This window comes from Ammospiza nelsoni, chromosome 14 (assembly GCF_027579445.1).
Source record: "Ammospiza nelsoni isolate bAmmNel1 chromosome 14, bAmmNel1.pri, whole genome shotgun sequence".
NCBI classification, from domain to species: Eukaryota; Metazoa; Chordata; class Aves; order Passeriformes; family Passerellidae; genus Ammospiza; species Ammospiza nelsoni.
In genome coordinates, this window is record NC_080646.1 from 1,465,766 (window position 1) to 1,484,324 (window position 18,559).

Consider the following 18,559-nt stretch of genomic DNA (forward strand, 5'->3'; position numbering starts at 1 on the left):
CCTCCCTTCCACTGGCTGGGGATGAAACCAGGGTGGGTTATTGGAAATAAATGCCAAATTCCCAATTACTTCTGGTGAAACCAGGGTGGGTTATTGGAAATAAATGCCAAATTCCCAAATAATCCCAGTGAAACCAGGGTGGGTTATTGGAAATAAATGCCAAATTCCCAATTAATCCCAGTGAAACCAGGGTGGGTTATTGGAAATAAATGCCGAATTCCCAATCAGTCATGGTGAAATCAGAGTGGGCTTTTTGGAAATTATTAAAAGACAAATGCCCAGTTAATCCTGGTGAAATCAGAATTATGAATAATTAGTACAATGTTTTGTAGATTATTAAGAGCAAAATTTCCAATCAATCCTGATGAAATCAGGGTGATTTTTTTGTGAAGTATTAGAAGTCAAATTCCCAATTAATCCAGGTGAAATCAGGGTGGATTTTTGGTAAATAAATAGCCCAATTCCCAATTAATCCTGATTAAATCAGGGTGGTTTTTTTGTAAATTTTGTAAATTATTAAAATCTAAATGCCCAATTAATCCTGGTGAAATTAGGGTGGGTTTTGTGTATTATTAACAACCAAATTCCCAACTAATCCTGGTGAAATCAGGGTGGACTTTTTGTAAATTTTAAAAATTACTATTAAAATCTAAATGCCAAATTAATCCTGCTGAAATCAGAGTGGGTTTTTGTGAATTATTAAGAAGCAAATTCCCAATGAATCCTGATGAAATCAGGGTGGGTTTTTTGTAAACAAATAGTCAAATTCCCAATTAATCCTGGTGCAAGCAGGGTGGGTTTTTGTGAATTATTAAGAACCAAATTCCCAATTAATCCTGGTGCAAGCAGGGTGGGTTTTCTGTAAATGCTGTAAATTATTAGAAGCTAAATTCCCAATTAATCCTGATGAAATCAGGGTGGACTTTTTGTAAATAAACTGCCCAATTCCCAATGAATCCTGGTGAAACCAGGGTGGGTTTTTGTAAATAAATAGTCAAATTCCCAATGAATCCTGGTGGAACCAGGGTGGTTTTTGTGAATTATTAGGAACCAAATTCCCAGTGAATCCTGGTGGAACCAGGGTGGGTTTTTGTGAATAAATAGTCAAATTCCCTGTGAATCCTGGTGGAACCAGGGTGGGTTTTTGTGAATTATTAAGAACCAAATTCTCAATTAATCCTGGTGAAATCAGGGTGGGTTTTTGTGAATAAATAGTCAAATTCCCAATGAATCCTGGTGGAACCAGGGTGGGTTTTTGTGAATTATTAAAACCCAAATTCCCAGTGAATCCTGGTGGAACCAGGGTGGGTTTTGTGCATTATTAAGAACCAAATTCTCAATGAATCCTGGCGGAACCAGGGTGGGTTTTGTGCATTATTAAAACCCAAATTCCCAGTGAATCCTGGTGGAACCAGGGTGGGTTTTGTGCATTATTAAGAACCAAATTCCCAGTGAATCCTGGTGGAACCAGCGTGGGTTTTTGTGAATTATTAAAACCCAAATTCCCAGTGAATCCTGGTGGAACCAGCGTGGGTTTTGTGCATTATTAAGAACCAAATTCTCAATTAATCCTGGTGGAACCAGGGTGGGTTTTGTGCATTATTAAGAACCAAATTCTCAATGAATCCTGGCGGAACCAGGGTGGATTTTGTGAATTATTAAAACCCAAATTCCCAGTGAATCCTGGTGGAACCAGGGTGGTTTTTGTGCATCACTGAGAGCCCAGAGCAGCCCAGGGAGGAGCTTTAGCAAATCCCCTTTTCAGGGAGGCTCTAATGGGGCAGCACAGGCACTGCAGCTCCTTATGAACTGGTGACACTCTATCAATGCTGAATCAATTGGTGGCATTTACCCTGAGTGACAGAAAAGAAATAAATATTTATATCACATCACCTCTATCAATGAGGCCGGGCAGAAAGCTATTTCTAACCTGTCAATATTTGATTATCTTGAAGAATCACGTCCCCTTCTTTTAATGATTAATATGAATTCCTTATTAAAGCTAAATGGAAACTACTGGGGGAATATCATTAGGGATGCCTCAAAGCACAAACTGCCAAAAAATAATCAAAAATAATGACCAGGCCACACTTAAGTAATGGTTAAGTGTGACTTAATCCCCCCAAAATGAACAAAAGTTGAAGTTTCACCCTGGAACCCATCACCAAAATTCTGCAGAACACAAATGAAATAATTTCCTCTCAACAAAAAGCAAATCAACTCTCATCAGGCTGACTAAAAAGTAGTATTAAAGTTGAATTATTTATTCATTTTTAGTGGGTTTCAGTAACATTTTTAATACCAGGAGAAGAGGTTTTTAATCCTTGTTTTTTTATATTGGATTTAAGTATAAAACTTCATTCTTATTTTCTTTTTAGTGGGTTTTAAGTAGCAATTCCAAAATCATAAGTAGTACCTAATTTTAATTTTTTTTTGTGAGTTTAACTTACATTTTTCATATAGTAAGAAGAGGCACTTAATCCTTATTTTCCTCTATTTTTCAGTGGGATTAATTAACGTTTTTGCTATCATAAGATCAGGCACTTAATCCTTATTTTCTTTTTTTTTTTTTTTTCCAGTGAGTTTAAGCAACATTTTTAGTACCACAAGAAGAAGTTTGGTTTTAAAATTTGAAACCCCAGGGAACCAATCTGTGAATCTCTTGCAGGGCACCCCAACCCCTTGTTCTCTGTAGTTTAGAACAAATAAAATGCCAAATTCAGCCAACCACAGAGAGATTTTACTCCCATTCTGGGGTTTTACTCGAAAATAAATCAGTAACATCAGAGGGAGCACCACCCTGATTTACAAGTTCAGCCACCTGCTGCTGCTACTCCAGAATCTCAAGGCAGCAAGGGAGATACATTACTTACTTGGGAATTCTGAAATATTAAAAAAAAAAAATTATCAGGAATGTAATGATAACTAATATAAAATTATATAATATAAAAATAGTTTTTTAAAATATCAGGAATTTGAGAACACTGATCTCAGCCTAAAATCCCCATTTCCAGCTGTATCCAGGGCCTCAGCAGCGCTGGGCTCATGTTTTGGATGGGAAAAAAATCTCATTTTTGGAGGGGAAAAATATCTTTTTTGGAGGGGGAAAGAACTCATTTTTGGAGGGGAAAAAAAATCTCATTTTTGGAGGGGAAAAAAAATCTCATTTATGGCAGGGGAAAAAAAAAATCTCATTTATGGCAGGTAAAAAAAATCTCTTTTTTTTTTCCCTGAAAATAGCCCAGGTGAGGCTGAACCCTTGCCCTGCTGCCAGGCCCAGCCCCTGATTCATGAAATGCCACCAAGGCCCGGGGAGGTCACGGTGTGACACTGAATAGGCACCTGAGATAATGAAGATTTCAGGCTGCCAAGGCAGAGGGGAAGTGAGGAGCAGTTAAGAAAATCAATGAGAGTCTTTTATTTGCAGTGACACAGATGTCTCAGTCAATAGAGCCTAATAGGCAGCCCCGTGGACAGGTGCCTCCCTCCAAGGCTGCCAAACCTGGCACAAATATATCTGTATATTAAAATATATTTATTTGGGTTTATAAATATATAATAAATGTAAAATAAATATATTTTATATATTTTGTTTTTATTTTATTTATATATATAATATTTATATAATATATAATACATAAATAGAATATAAATAATATATATTCTATTTTTATATATATAATATATATTCATATAATATATAAATAGGATATATAATGTGTATTGTTTTAATATATTTTATATTTTGTTTTATAAATATAAAATAAATATAAAACATATATTTTATAAATTTTATTAATTTATATAATATATTTATATATTAAAATATATAACCTTATAGATTTTTAATATTTTATATATATCATATATTTCAATGTATTAATATTTATTTTTATATTTTGAATCTATTTTTATATTTATTTATATGAATATATAATGAATATAGATAACATATTTTTAACATATTTATTTTTATATTTTATATTTATTTATCTATAAAATATATTTATATATTCAAATATATTTAGGTGGCTCCTTGAGAATTCTGGATTCCCCATCCCTGGGAGGGTCCTGGGGCAGGGGATTTTCAGTTTGGGCTCTGAAATCCCTCCCAGCCCAAAACCACAACCCTGAGGTGATTCCAGAGAGGCTCCTTGCAAGAACCTGACAAATAGTTCAGCATCTCCTGCCCTAAAACCCACTAAGGTCATTTTTTGCAAATAAATAAAACCTTATAAAATAAAATTTATTTTACAGTAAACTGTAAAATCAGGCTTTACTGCTATTCCAACTAAACTAACAGCTAGCCTGTGGAGCTCCCATTAGAAATGAACTCCAAGAGTGAAAATCAGTTTACATAACAACCTATTCTTGTGAAAAAACCTGCAAAAACAAGAGTTTTATCCCAAAAGAATCTGTAATGGAAATATGTAAACTACCCAGAAATAGAGACATTTAATAAACACACACACTGGCAATGAGATTCATTTCAGCAGACTGTTAATCAATCCATGCACAGTACCTTCTAATTTTCCTGTAAATATGAACTTCATTCTTTATTACATATTCCTACAAATATAAACTTCATTCTTTATTACACCCTTTTAACCAAACCACACACCTATAATCTTAATTTTATCAATTAATTTTGGAAGCTTTCTCCACGCTCTCAGATCAAATGCAGGGTTCTCTTGGGGGTCAGAGTTTGTCAGTGCAAAAAGTGGAAAATTCCCACTAACCAGGGTCCTAACAATACACTAAGTAAATAAAGAAATAACTATTCTAGACAAAAATCCAAGTGTTTCATCCCATTTCCATCTCTGATTGAGGCTGACAAGTGAGCAGCTCCCTCAAGTTACCCAACACTGACTGAGGGGCCTCCATCCATCTGCAGCTAAAGCTGATTTTGAGAATTTATTGGCACAAATTTCTGTGCCAATAAAAGCAAATCAGGACCCTGACTGCTCCCATGACCCCCAATTTTGGGTTAAAAAATTCACATTTCAGCTGCAGGAGCTGGGAGCTCCACCCAAGATGTGCCCCAGCCAAAGCACCCACCTGGCCATTGGCAAGGATCTTCTTCAGCTCTGCAGAGGACTTCTTCAAGCTGGAAAAGGAAAAAAAAAAAAAAAAAAAAAACAAAACAATTAAAGCAATTATTTTTAACATTTCACTCTATCAGACAAACTGAGCAACAAGAGGAGTTTGTGGCTCCATATTCTGAGATTAAACTTGAAGGGGAAGGTGTGGAGAGAGCAGCCAGCACTGCAGGCAGCAGCAATGAACAAGCAGTGAACAGTTAAAAAAATAATAATAATTAAAAAAAAAAATCAGTGTGTTTTCCACCTTACAGCTGGTTTAGACACCTGACTGCACAACCTGCTGGGACACAAGTTGTTGCTCACCAGCTCTAAGAGGGAAATTTGAAACAAATTTGGGTGTTTGACCCGTGCTCTCACGCGCCAGGGGTTTCAAAAAACCCCATGAAAATGTGGCTCACGGCCAGTTTTGCAGTGCCAGTCTGGTTTTTGAGCTCCCCAAGGCAGGATTCCAGGGATTGCTGCATCTCAGCTCCAGGCTCTGCTGCCAGGGACGTCACCCCCTCCTCCAGGGACCCCAGGCTGGGGCACAATTGCTGATTTGGGACCTCAGGCCGTGCCCAAATCCCTGAGGGGAGCCCATCCCAGGGCAGCCTGCTGAAACCCTTGGATTTCCAGGGGAATCCATCCCCAAATAATAAAAACAAAACTCACTTTAATGTAATCCCTTGGCTTTTCCAGGAGAATCCATCCCCAAATAAACAAAAAACAAAACTCACTTCAAATTAATCCCTTGGCTTTTCCAAGAGAATTCACCCCCAAACCAATACAACAAAACTCGCTTTAATGTCTTCCCTTTCCTTTTCCAGGAGAATCTACCCCCAAATCAATACAACAAAACTCACATTAATGTAATCTCTTGGTTTTTCCAGGAGAATTCACCCCCAAACCAACAAAACAAAACTCATTTCTTCCCTTGGCTTTTGCAGGAGAATCCATCCCAAAACCAACACAACAAAACTCACTTGAATTTCTTCCCTTGGTTTTTCCAAGAGAATTCACCCCCAAACCAATACAACAAAACTCCCATTAATTTAATCCCTTTCCTTTTCCAGGAGAATCCACCCCCAAACCAAGAAAACAAAACTCACTTTAATTTCCTCCATGAGAACCTCACCAAGCCCCACTTCTCAGCTTGGTGAGTTAAAGGGTGAAACCTTTAATGCCCTCAAACTCCTCCAAAATCCCACAACCCAAACTCCTCCAAAATCTCCCAAAATCCTGGTTTTTCCCCCTCTTTTCCTGACAAACTCTGCTCCTTGGAGCTTCAGCACAACAAACTGCCAGGGCAGCAACGTCTGCAAAACTTCATCTCAAAGGGACATTCTGCTCTTATTACTGAAGTTAAAGAAAAAAAAAAAAAGAAAAAAGTACAAAATAATATATTCTTGAAAGGGCTGTGCACGTGTCTTGATCACAGATCATTATTAACAGGAACAGTGAAAACACAGATTTCATATTTGGTGGCTTTGTTCTTTAATAGGCCTCTTGTTCCCACGACTGCTTTAAAGAAAAATTAAGTTTTCCAAGGAAACATAAGTTGATCTTGTCATCTTTCATGACTAACAATTTGTGAACATGAAACAAAGAGAGACTTTCAATTACTTCAAAAACAAAACTCCTGGTGCAGAGGGTTTTGGAAAAGGAATGGCAATTAACCACCAGATAAGGTGACAAGAATCTTCTAGAAGCTTCATTTTCAATGCACTTGAAGAACAAGCTCAAAGTACAGGAGGAACTGAAAGGAAGCAGCAGCAGTGACAGAAAAATCAGCTTTATTTAGCTCAGCCTGGGGGACTGCAGAGCACACAGATATTCTGATTTATTCTCTTTCCATTTCAGAGTTTTGGGATGGGGTCGAATGCTCCCCCAGGGATGGGGCAAACTTTGCCACGGTGGGATTTTTTAAAATCTCCACAATTACAGAGCCACCAAAGGGAGCAGCAAACTGGGATTACTGGGTTTGGATGGGGTTTTCAGCAGGGAAAAACCCCATCCAAAACTGCTGCTGGAATCTCCCACAGTGAAAATTGGATTTGTGGGACTGCCCCAGCCTCAGGACAGGCCCCCAAAATTCACCAAATTCCAAACGTGCCCAAAGCACCACAAAAGTGCCCCTCTGACCACATTAATCTGTGGTAATTCACCTTTTTAAATCTCCAAAACATTCCTTTTTCCTTCCTTTTTCCCAGGGAGAAAAGGGAGCAGGATGCTGATGCACAGATAAATGGAATATTGTGTGCTTGTTAGAATAATAGAATAATTTCGGCTGAAAGGAGCCCCCAGAGAATTCTATTCCCATGGCTCAGTTATGCTCTTGTAGGAAGATGGAGCCAGACACTCCTTATTTCTTTTTAAGGATACAGAAAGGTTTTTTTGTAGGTTTTTACCATCAGTATTATGACTTCCTGTAACAATTCATGTAATAAAAAGGAGTTTATCCTCCAGCATTTGTAAAACAAATAGAAAAAAAAAAAACAGAGAATGAGTTCTCTTGCATTTTAAGACCTCAATATGAGTTTTCAAATTAGGCCTGGAATGTAAAAAGCAAGATAAGGGGGATGGACCCCAAAACTTGGCTGGAACTGTAGGAAACAGGCACCTAAACTGAAAGGATTTTTAAAAAATCCTACCCCACCCTAACAAATCTACATAAGTTTATTATTTGGGTTATTTATTGGTACAAACCTATGAGTGGGGATCAAACTTTCAAATCAATGAGTCCTGGAGTGAACAAGCAACAAAGAGCTGAGCACAGACCTGGCACTGGGGCAGCCAAAGGAGCCGAGCCCCAATTGCACCTCAGGCCTTTCTAAACTTAGAGACACCTGAAACACCAGCAAATCCTCCTTTCTTCCTGAAACACCCAGCAAACCCCAATTTCTCCAGCAGCTAACCCTTATTTCTCCCTGAAACACCCATCAAACCCCAATTTCTCCAGGAGCAAACCCTCATTTCCTCTTGAAACACCCAACAAACCCTAATTTCTTTCTGAACTTCTCAGGAATCTCCCATTTCTCCACCAGCAAACCCCAATTTCTCCTGAAACACCCAGAAAACCCTGATTTTTCCAGCAGCAACCCCCAATTTCTCCCTGAAACACCCATCAAACCCCAATTTCTCCACCATCAAACCCTAATTTCTCCCTGAAATACACAACAAACCCCAATTTCTCCCTGAAACACCCAACAAACCCCAATTTCTCCACCAACAAACCCCAATTTCTCCAGAAACACCCAGAAAACACTGATTTTTCCAGCAGCAAACCCCAATTTCTCCCTGAAACACCCACCAAACCCAAATTTCTCCCTGAAACACCCAACAAACCCCAATTTCTCCACCATCAAACCCTGATTTGTCCCCTAAAACACCCACCAAACCCCAATTTCTCCCTGAAACACCAATCAAACCCTAATTTCTCCACCAGCTAACCCTTATTTCCTCCTGAAACACCCATCATACCCCAATTTCTCCCTGAAACACCCATCAAACCCCAATTTCTCCCTGAAACACCCACCAAACCCCAATTTCTCCACCATCAAACCCTGATTTCTCCCTGAAACACCCACCAAACCCCAATTTCTCCACCATCAAACCCCAATTTCCTCCTGAAACACCCCCCAAACCCCAATTTCTCCCTGAAACACCCCCCAAACCCCAATTTCTCCCTGAAACAACCCCCAAACCCCAATTTCCCCAGCACAAACCCACGGGGAGCATCCCCACCAATGCCAACCCAGCATCACCCATGGGAATCCCACCCAAGCCCAGCATCCCCAGAACCAACAGGGCGTGGGGCTCTGCTCTGGGCCCCAAACAAAGGGAAAGAAGGGGGGAAGGAGGAAAAAGGAAAAAAGAAAAGGGCCTCACCTGTTGCTGGGCAGGGCCTCGGAGGCGCCGCTGCCGGCCCCCGCCCGCGTGTTCACCTGCAGGAGAGAGGGAAAGGGGAGCCTGAGCTCAGCCCTGCTCAGGGACACCCTGCTAATTAACCTGTAATTTGCCACGGAGCCCTCATCAGCCTGGCAAGGTTAATGAGCTGGTTGCCAGGCGCGCTGCTGGCTGAGGGGGGATGTAGGTTAGCAGGCTGCGCCGTTCCGCTAAGGATGCGCCAGGAACGGGGGAGAAATTCAGGATTTGTTCTCTTTTTAAACACTCAAAAATCACTTAATGCGCTCATAGGCTCCTCCATGTGATTGTAGGAGCAATAAGGAATTAAAAATCTAAAATAATCCCACTGTGGTGCCTTCCACAATTGGATAAATGACTGAAATCACAGAATGAGGTGGGGGTTTAAAAGCTTTGAAGTAGTGGCAGCCAGCAGTTGATAAATGAACTACTAAAATTTAAGAACATGATTAGCAGAGGTTAGAAACAAAAAGGCAAACCCATTTTGAATAAAACCACATCTATAAATACAGACATATAAATACAGATATCACAGCCAGCATTTTGCAGATGAATCCTTCTCCCACCCTTGCCAAAAAAAAAAAAAAAAAAAAAAAAAAAATTTAAAAAAAAATCTGCTTGTCAGAGCTCAAGAAAGTGCAGTTTTATTTGACATTTCAATAAGTGGAACACAGCATTACAAATCCATCTAACTTTCCTGAAACAATTATTGAAATTCGTACCTTGAGGCCATGTATGTTCCGTTTCCCAGGAGGTTTGCAGGCTGAAACAGTAATTGACTAAATTGTAGAACACATCAGGGCCATTTACAAATTTGCTCAAAATGAATCTTTTCAAAAGAAATGAGGGTGACACCAAAATTAGCAGAGAGAAATGATTGAAAAGTGCCTGGCGAGACCCAGAGTGGGAATTACAGCCCAGGATTTTTAACTTGCAGGAGTGAGCATTTATAAATGCTGAGAGCTTCCCGACACCGTGCCATGGAAATTCTCATTTCTGTCAAAACACAGCACAACCCAGAGAACCCTTGGAAATTCTCATTTCTGCTCAAAATATAGCACAACCCAGAGAACCCCTGGAAATTCTCATTTCTGCTCAAAACACAGCACAACCCAGAGAACCCCTGGCTCAAATGAGGGGATTTTTTTGGTAATTCAGGTTGCAACCTCGTGGTGCTGTGTTTTCACACGCTGGGGTGTTTTTTTCCATGGAATTTCACAGGGATATTTGCAATCTAATATTGGGATTTTTAGGGAATTGGCCGCGTCAGGAATTGGCCATTTTGGGAGAGGCACTTTGGGGGAAAATGGGGAAGAAACGGGGGGGGAAATGGGCAAGAAATGGGGGAAACAACATGGGAAAAACAAACCTGGGGAAAAACCTGGCAGGGGTAACAGCAGAGAGGCTCCAAAAGGTAAATATTGAATAAATAAAAGGTAAGTATGGGGGGAAACCATGGGGGAAACCTGGGGAAAACCCATGGCAGAAAACAAATATGGGGAAAAATCAAACAGGGAAAAAACCATAGCAGGGGTAACAGCAGTGAGCCTCTCTGGTAAATACTGAATATAAAAAAGGTAAATACCAAATAAATAAAAGGTAAATACTTAATAAATAAAAGGTAAATATGGAGGAAAAACATTCAGGAAACCTGGGGAAAAAAAACCTGGGGGAAACCCCAAATTTAGGGCAACAGCAAAGCCTCCAAAAGGTAAATACTGAATAAATCAAAGGTAAATATGGGGGAAATGTGGGGGGAAAATCTGGGGGAAACCAAAGAGGGGAGAAACCATGGCAGAGGTAACAGCAGTGAGTCTCTCTGGCAAATACTGAATAAATAAATAAATACTGAATAAACAGTGAATAAATAAGAGCTAAATACTGAATAAATGAGAGCTAAATACTGAATAAATGCCACTGAAGTGTCACTTTTTGGGGACAGAGCTCCAGAGGTGGCACTGGATGGTGGCTGGGCTCAGAGGGATGAGCAGGGGGAGGAAGAGGAGGAGGAGGAGGAGGAGGAAGCCTTTTCCTGAGCTGCCTCCAGGGAACATTCCCAGCTCTCCAGCCAGGGATGAGCTTTTGGAAGGCCCAGAGCTGCCTGTCCCAGCCCCAGAGCCCTGCAAGGCTCTGTTACAGGGGCTGGCACAAATCTGAGTTTTTCCCTCTCCTGTTTCTGCCAGCAGCAGCAGAACAATTCACGAGGCAGGAGGACACAGGCGATGGTTACTGAACACAGCACTGGGGGCCACGTGCCTTCCAACAACATCCAAAATTACCACGTGCATCCAAAGAGGGGAAAAGAGCACACATTAAAAAAATACCAGCCCAAAAATATAAATTATAAATACATATAAGCCCATCCTGGTTTGCCAATAGATTAAAATTGACATTTTGAACAAGATATTCAATCAATAATGATTTTTAGGGTGTGGATCTGGTTGCTGTGTTCACCTTGCATTCCACAAACAGGATGTAAATAACATGGGTAAAAGACAGAGATAAATAGATATAAATATATATAAATACATATTAAAAATCTAAGTAGATATACAAAAATATACATATATCAAAATATACATATATCAAAATATATCTCTATATATTTCTATTTCTATCTACATATATGTTTAAAATACAAAGATACATAAAAATGTATAAATACATAAATATACTAAAAATATGTAGATATGCAAAAATGTAGATATATATAAATATATGTAGATATATAAAAATATTGATTTTTACATATCTATAAATAAGTATAGCCATCTAAAAATATCTTAATATATACAGATACATAGATAAATATAGAAAAAGAGATATAAATATATATATTATAGCTATTATATATCTATATATATAAAAAATATACAGATATATATGTGTGCACATATTTTTATATGTACACCACATACAGATGTTTATTTTTAATATAAAATCCCCTTCTGCCTCTTACTACCTAACCAGCAATAATAAACCTATTAAAAATAGAGAAAATACCAAATTTTTTTCCTCTTGAAGATCTTTTTATTATGAATAAATAAAGCACAGCCCAGGTAACACAGGTTGGCACGTGGAAATGTGCTCCTGACAGGATTTTTATGGAATACAGGAGTTTTTGGGAGCAAGAACTGAGGCTCCCTCAGAAGTCAGAGAGGCAGAAAAGGAAAAGAACTCAAAGGATTTGCAAAGGAATCCCTTGAAAGGGAAGAAGTGGAAATTAGAGGCAGAAAAGCTGCAGGTGCTGCTGGGGCTTTCAAGTGGGGCTAAAAGGGCACAGGAGAAAAGGGCTGCCAAAATTTGGGATGTTCATTAGAGAGGCAGGACAAGGAGACAAGGAAGGAAAAAAAAAATTAAAAAATGAGCAAGAAAGCAGAAAAAAAAAAAGAGCAGGAGAGCAGATTTTGTGATTTTGTTGGATATTTCAGAGCAGCTGCAGAGCTCAGGGGTAGTTTGGGGAGGTTTGAAGGTTCTAACCCAGGAAAAAAGGGGTTTTAAGGGTGGTTTGGGAAGATGAAACAAAACCTGAGCTCTGGAGCATTTGGAGGGAGTGGGGAGGAGGAAATGCAGCAGAGCCAGAGCTGAGGCAGGGCTGAGGATCTGGAGGGGTTTGAAGCTGGGGCAGAACTGAGACAATTCCCAATTCTGTCCAGAGATCGTCCAGGAGACAGCAGCAGGAACAGGAGTTCCCAGGAATGAGCCAAAGGGAGAATTTTAAATCCCAAAATGTGCTTTAAACCCCAGGGTGGGTGAGGTGTGAGCAGCTCCTGGCAGCACTCCTGGGACTGGGTGTTTACAGGGAAATGTAAAGATTTAAGGAAAATTCCCAGATTTTCCAACCTACTCGGATCATCCAGTTCCTCTGAGCCACAAGAGGAGGATCCAGGGAATCCTCAGAGCTTTTCCAGGGCCCCTAAAGGGCTCCAGGAGAGCTGGGAGGGACTGGGGACAAGGGATGGAGGGACAGGACACAGGGAATGGCTTAAATGGGATAGGGCAGGGCTGGATATTGGGATATTGCGATGGAATTCCCAGAGCAGCCGTGGCTGCCCCTGGATCCCTGGAATGTCCCAGGCCAGGCTGGAGCAGCCTGGGACAGTGGGAGGTGTCCCTGCCATGGGATGGGATGAGATCCATGGGATGGGAATGAAATGGAATCATTAATATTGGATGGGATGGGATGGGATCCATGGGATGGGAATGGGGATGAAATGGAATCATTAATATGGGATGGGATGGGATGGGATCCATGGGATGGGACTGGACAGGATCCATGGGATGGGATGGGAATGGGGATGAAATGGAATCATTAATATTGGATGGGATCCATGGGATGGGATGGGACTGGACAGGATCCATGGGATGGGATGGGATGGGATCCATGGGGATGAAATGGAATCATTAATATTGGATGGGATCCATGGGATCCATGGGTTGGGATTGAACAGGATCCATGGGATGGGATGGGATCCATGGGATGGGACTGGACAGGATCCATGGGATAGGATGGGATGGGATCCATGGGGATGAAATGGAATCATTAATATTGGATGGGATCCATGGGTTGGGATTGGACAGGATCCATGGGATGGGATGAAATGGAATCATTAATATTGGTTGGGATGGCATGAAATCCATGGGATGGGATTGGACAGGATCCATGGGATGGGACTGGACAGGATCCATGGGATGGGACTGGACAGGATCCATGGGATGGGATGAAATGGAATCATTAATATTGGTTGGGATGGCATGAAATCCATGGGATGGGATCAGATAGGATCCATGGGATGGGACTGGACAGGATCCATGGGATGGGATTGGACAGGATCCATGGGATGGGACTGGACAGGATCCATGGGATGGGACTGGACAGGATCCATGGGATGGGATCGGATCCATGGGATGGGACTGGACAGGATCCATGGGATTTCAGGTCCTTCCCATCCAAACCATTCCAGGATTCCATGATCCGTGCCTGGGAAGGGGCAGGAGATCCCTCCCTCTCTCTGCCAATTTTCTATAAATCCCAATTTCCCCTATTCCCCTCAAACTCCCGTCCCCTTTCCAGGGGAGCACAGGGAACCCCAGGAATCCCCCCCAGCCTCTTTGGAGAGCTCGTTAGCAGGGCTTGAGGAGGCTCCTGTTAATTGCCCAATTCAAACTTCAGAGAGTTGTAAGTAATGCAAGTGTGGAATGTTTAATTGGGAGTTTCACAGTATGATTATTTGTGTAATATCTGTTAAGTGAGGGGAGTTTAATTTTTAATTATTTCAATTAATTTATTGCTGGGAGATTTACTTGGAGAATTTCAGCCTTCTCAGTTCCATCAATTAAGAGGCAGAGATTCAGAGCCTGGCCACTGAGAGCTGAATGAATTAGGTAATGTTTTTTAAGGAGGCTTTTTTCCAACCATTCCTGGAGCTCAGAGAGAGCATTCCCAAAAAAACCCTCCTGAGCTGCCTGTGGATTTCCATCAGCTTGGAGATGACCTACTTTTTAACAGCCTCAGTCCACAGAATTGATTACATCTGTCCCTGTTCAGAATTATTGAAGTGCTGGTGAATATTTGGGCAGCACTAAATGCCCAAATTTCAGACAAGATCTTGTCCTGGCTGGAGCTGCTGTGGCTGCAGTGGTGACAGGGACACTCCCCAGCCTGGCAGGCTGATTAATGACATCAAAACAGCTCTAAAAAGCCCAATTTTCATAAGTATCCAAGCCTTCAGTTATTCATCTGCTTTGCTTGGAAAGAACCATCACCAACGAGTTCTTTAAATGTACTTAAATATGTACTCTGCAAACCTCGTTAGTCTAATTTACTCCAGGAAATTAGCTGCTTTCTATGCAATAAATGCACTTTTCTCCACACTCCCCACAATAATGAATTCCTCTCTCCAAATAAGGAGGTAAACACGATGCTCTGTGCATTTAAACCTCCCCAAAACGTGCCAGGAGCTGTTCCAGACCAGCCACTTGGGCTGGGATTGGGATTTGCTCAGCATTACCTCGTGGGTAGATCTGCAGAGGCTCTATCAATTGTCCATTCACTTGCTGCTCCATCACAGTGGAGTAATACTGCAAAAAAAGCCCAAAAAAGAGATGAGTCAGTAACCCAGGAGTGGTAAAAGCACTTATGGATTGTGTAATTCTGTGTATTTTCATTTTCTCTGCAATTGCCACGGCGCAGATCAGCCTTCAGATGGTTCCTGTCCATCTGCAGTGCTCCCACAAAAAGGAATTTTAGAAAAGGGAGCTGTGGGGCCACAGGGATCTGCTGCTGCCTCAGCTGGGAGAGCTGGGGATGCTCCGGGAGGTGAGGAAATGAGACATTTACAGCATGGAACACCGACAGCAAATGCAGCAGCTGGAGGAGCCAGGAAAACCAAACACGGCCACGAAGCCTCGGTGCAAATAAACCCCAAATATCCCCTAAATTACCCCAAAACTGGGCACTTTGAAAACTCCAAGGGAACCCCAAAGTGATCTGGAATTCTGGGCAGTGATGCAGAATCAGCACAGAGGATCCCGAAGCTGAGACCCCAGAAATTCCCTGCAGAATCCTGAGACGCTGAGCAGGAGCTGCTGCAGCGATCCAGGGATGTTTGTTGGTTAAAAAAAACCCCTCAGAATGGGCAAAAAGGGCTGGGAAAGAGCTGAGAGCATCAAAAGCCAGCAAGATGCTTGGGCTGGGAGAGCTGGGAATGTTTCCCTGGAGAAGGGAAGGGTCAGATAATATTCAGATCCTAAAGGAGAGCAGGGAATGTTCTCCTGGAGAAAGGAAGGATCAGGGAATGCTCAGAGATCCTAAAGGAGAGATGGAAAGGGACAGGGGACAGAGGGACAGGACACAGGGGATGGCTTCAGACTGGAAAAGTGGACATTTAGATGGACTTTGGGAAGGAATTCCTGGCTGGGCTGGAATTCCCAGAGCAGCTGTGGCTGCCCCTGCAATGTCCAAGGCCAGGCTGGAGCAGCCTGGGGTGCTGGAAGTTGTCCCTGCCCATGGGATGAGCTTTCAGCTTTGGAATTCCCACTTCACCAAGAGAATTCCACGACCCCACACAGGACAGAACCGTTCCTGATCCCCCCCTGGAATAACCAATGGAAATAAACACACCTGAGAGTGGCTCCTGCCCCCCAAAAAACACAACAGAGCGGGAGGGAAGGAGGGAGAGGGAGGAAAAGCCTCTCCATTACTCACCAGCGATGACAAGTAAATGAAATATCAATCATGTAAGCTGTCAACCTTTTGGGACAGCAATAACTGTTAGCAAGTAGTCTGGAAAAATTGTCTGAAAATGACTTGTCCTCCACAGGCCAGCGCTGGAGGTTTCCATGGAAAATTAAGATGCCAGTGGCTATTTGGAACATTGTTCAGGTATTCTTTTTAATGGGAAATTTGCCACTTATTGATCCAGAGCGTGTAGCCCTTGCTTTCAGAGAGCTGCAAGCAACTTTCCAATCAGTGGCTGTCAAAAAAATTACTGCCTTTTTATACAGATACAAGACAACAGCTCCAGAGCAGCTCCACGGCTGTCCTTAATTAACTGCACTGCCCAGCCCTGAAAAAATCCCATTTACACCCCCCAAAATCGGCCTAATCCAAAGCATTTCTGCATCATCTGAGAGAATTCCAGACCTGAATTAAGGTCTTGTCAAATTCATAAAGCAAAGAACCTAAAGGGCAGGTTTGAAATTATTCAAAATATCAAAATAATTCCAAATAAATATTGAAATTACTCCAAATAAGTAGCAAAATGATCCCAAATAAGTAGCAGAATGATCCCAAATAAGTAGCAAAATTAAAACAAAATCAAAATTACCCCCAATATCAAAATTACCCCAAATATCTTCCCAGTTATAATACATTCAAAAGTCCAATCTCAGGGAATTGGTTTTTTCTCCTTAAACTGAAAAAAATCCACTTTATTTACATTTTAGAGAACACCTGCACCACATCAGAATTCCCTGAAATGCTTTCCCAGCTGGCCAATGCTCCAAATATTTGTTGCAGGCCTCAGAATGAGCATTTCTCTTCCCCAAGATTATGAATGAATCCATTTCCCAGGCTCAGAACATTTGTTTTCCTGGCAAACACATCCCAAAACGGAGCCCATAGCATGTGAGGAAGTTCAACCATCAGTGCAACACTCAAATAAAAAATTAGTTTAAAACTGAGGAGAAGAATTTTTCAGAGAAGAAGAAGCTGCTGAAGCAGAAAGAAGTCATTTCCAGGCATCCCATAATTTTGCAGGGGAAGCAGAGAGTTGGGCAATCAGAACTCTAATGTACTGAAACTTGAACAGTGAGCTTGGAAGCATAGCAAAAAAATGACCTTCCCAAGGCGTGATTCATCCACAGGAAAATTCAAAGTTTGCCACTTGGAAGGCAAAAAATGGCTGAGATTTCCCAGGAAAAGAGAGAATTCCGGGGGGAGGGAACTCCAGGGAGCTGCTGGACCCAAAAAGGGATGGGAAAGGGGCACAGAGTGCTCAGAACTTCACTCTCAGCAGGGTTTTTAGTGCCAGAACCTCTCCTGTAGCTGAGCACCTTCCCCAAGCTGGGATTCCCCCCCAAAACCTTTCCCAAGCTGGAACTCCCTCCTTAAAACCTTCCCCAAGCTGGGATTCCTCCTTAAAACCTTCCCCAAGCTGGGATTCCCCCCCAAAACCTTCCCCAAGCTGGAATTCCCTCCCTAAAACCTTCCCCAAGCTGGGATTCCCTCCTTAAAACCTTCCCCAGGCTGGAACTGCCTCCCTAAAACCTTCCCCAAGCTGGGATTCCCTCCCTAAAACCTTCCCCAAGCTGGGATTCCCCCCCAAAACCTTCCCCAGGCTGGAATTCCCTCCCTAAAACCTTCCCCAAGCTGGGATTCCCTCCTTAAAACCTTCCCCAGGCTGGAACTGCCTCCCCAAAACCTTCCCCAAGCTGGAATTGCCTCCCCAAAACCTTCCCCAAGCTGGGATTCCCTCCCTAAAACCTTCCCCAAGCTGGGATTCCCCCCCAAAACCTTCCCCAGGCTGGAATTCCCTCCCTAAAACCTTCCCCAAGCTGGGATTCCCCCCCAAAACCTTCCCCAGGCTGGAATTGCCTCCCTAAAACCTTCCCCAAGCTGGAATTGCCTCCCCAAAACCTTCCCCAAGCTGGGATTCCCTCCCTAAAACCTTCCCCAAGCTGGGATTCCCCCCCAAAACCTTCCCCAGGCTGGAATTCCCTCCCTAAAACCTTCCCCAAGCTGGAATTTCCTCCCCAAAACCTTCCCCAAGCTGGAATTTCCTCCCCAAAACCTTCCCCAAGCTGGGATTCCCTCCCCAGGCTGGAATTGCCTCCCTAAAACCTTCCCCAAGCTGGAATTGCCTCCCTAAAACCTTCCCCAAGCTGGGATTCCCTCCCCAAAACCTTCCCCAAGCTGGAACTCCCTCCCCAAAACCTTCCCCAGGCTGGAATTCCCTCCCCAAAACCTTCCCCAGGCTGGAATTCCCTCCCCAAAACCTTCCCCAGGCTGGGATTCCCAAGAATCTGGGGAGGAAAAAAATCCCAAAAAGCCA

General features: G+C 42.2%; 1 protein-coding gene across 1 annotated transcript in view; it reads right to left on the minus strand.

Annotated features, from left to right (window-relative positions):
• MAP2K5 (mitogen-activated protein kinase kinase 5) overlaps positions 1–18,559 on the minus strand; it is a 120,423-nt gene that overhangs the window by 91,839 nt on the left and 10,025 nt on the right. Inside the window, exons 4-7 of the mRNA XM_059482469.1 lie at positions 15,017–15,086; positions 9,728–9,768; positions 8,970–9,025; positions 5,059–5,107 (exon numbers count right to left, since the gene is read on the minus strand). Coding sequence (XP_059338452.1) covers positions 5,059–5,107; positions 8,970–9,025; positions 9,728–9,768; positions 15,017–15,086 — 216 coding nt within the window. The remainder of the gene's footprint in view (positions 1–5,058; positions 5,108–8,969; positions 9,026–9,727; positions 9,769–15,016; positions 15,087–18,559) is intronic.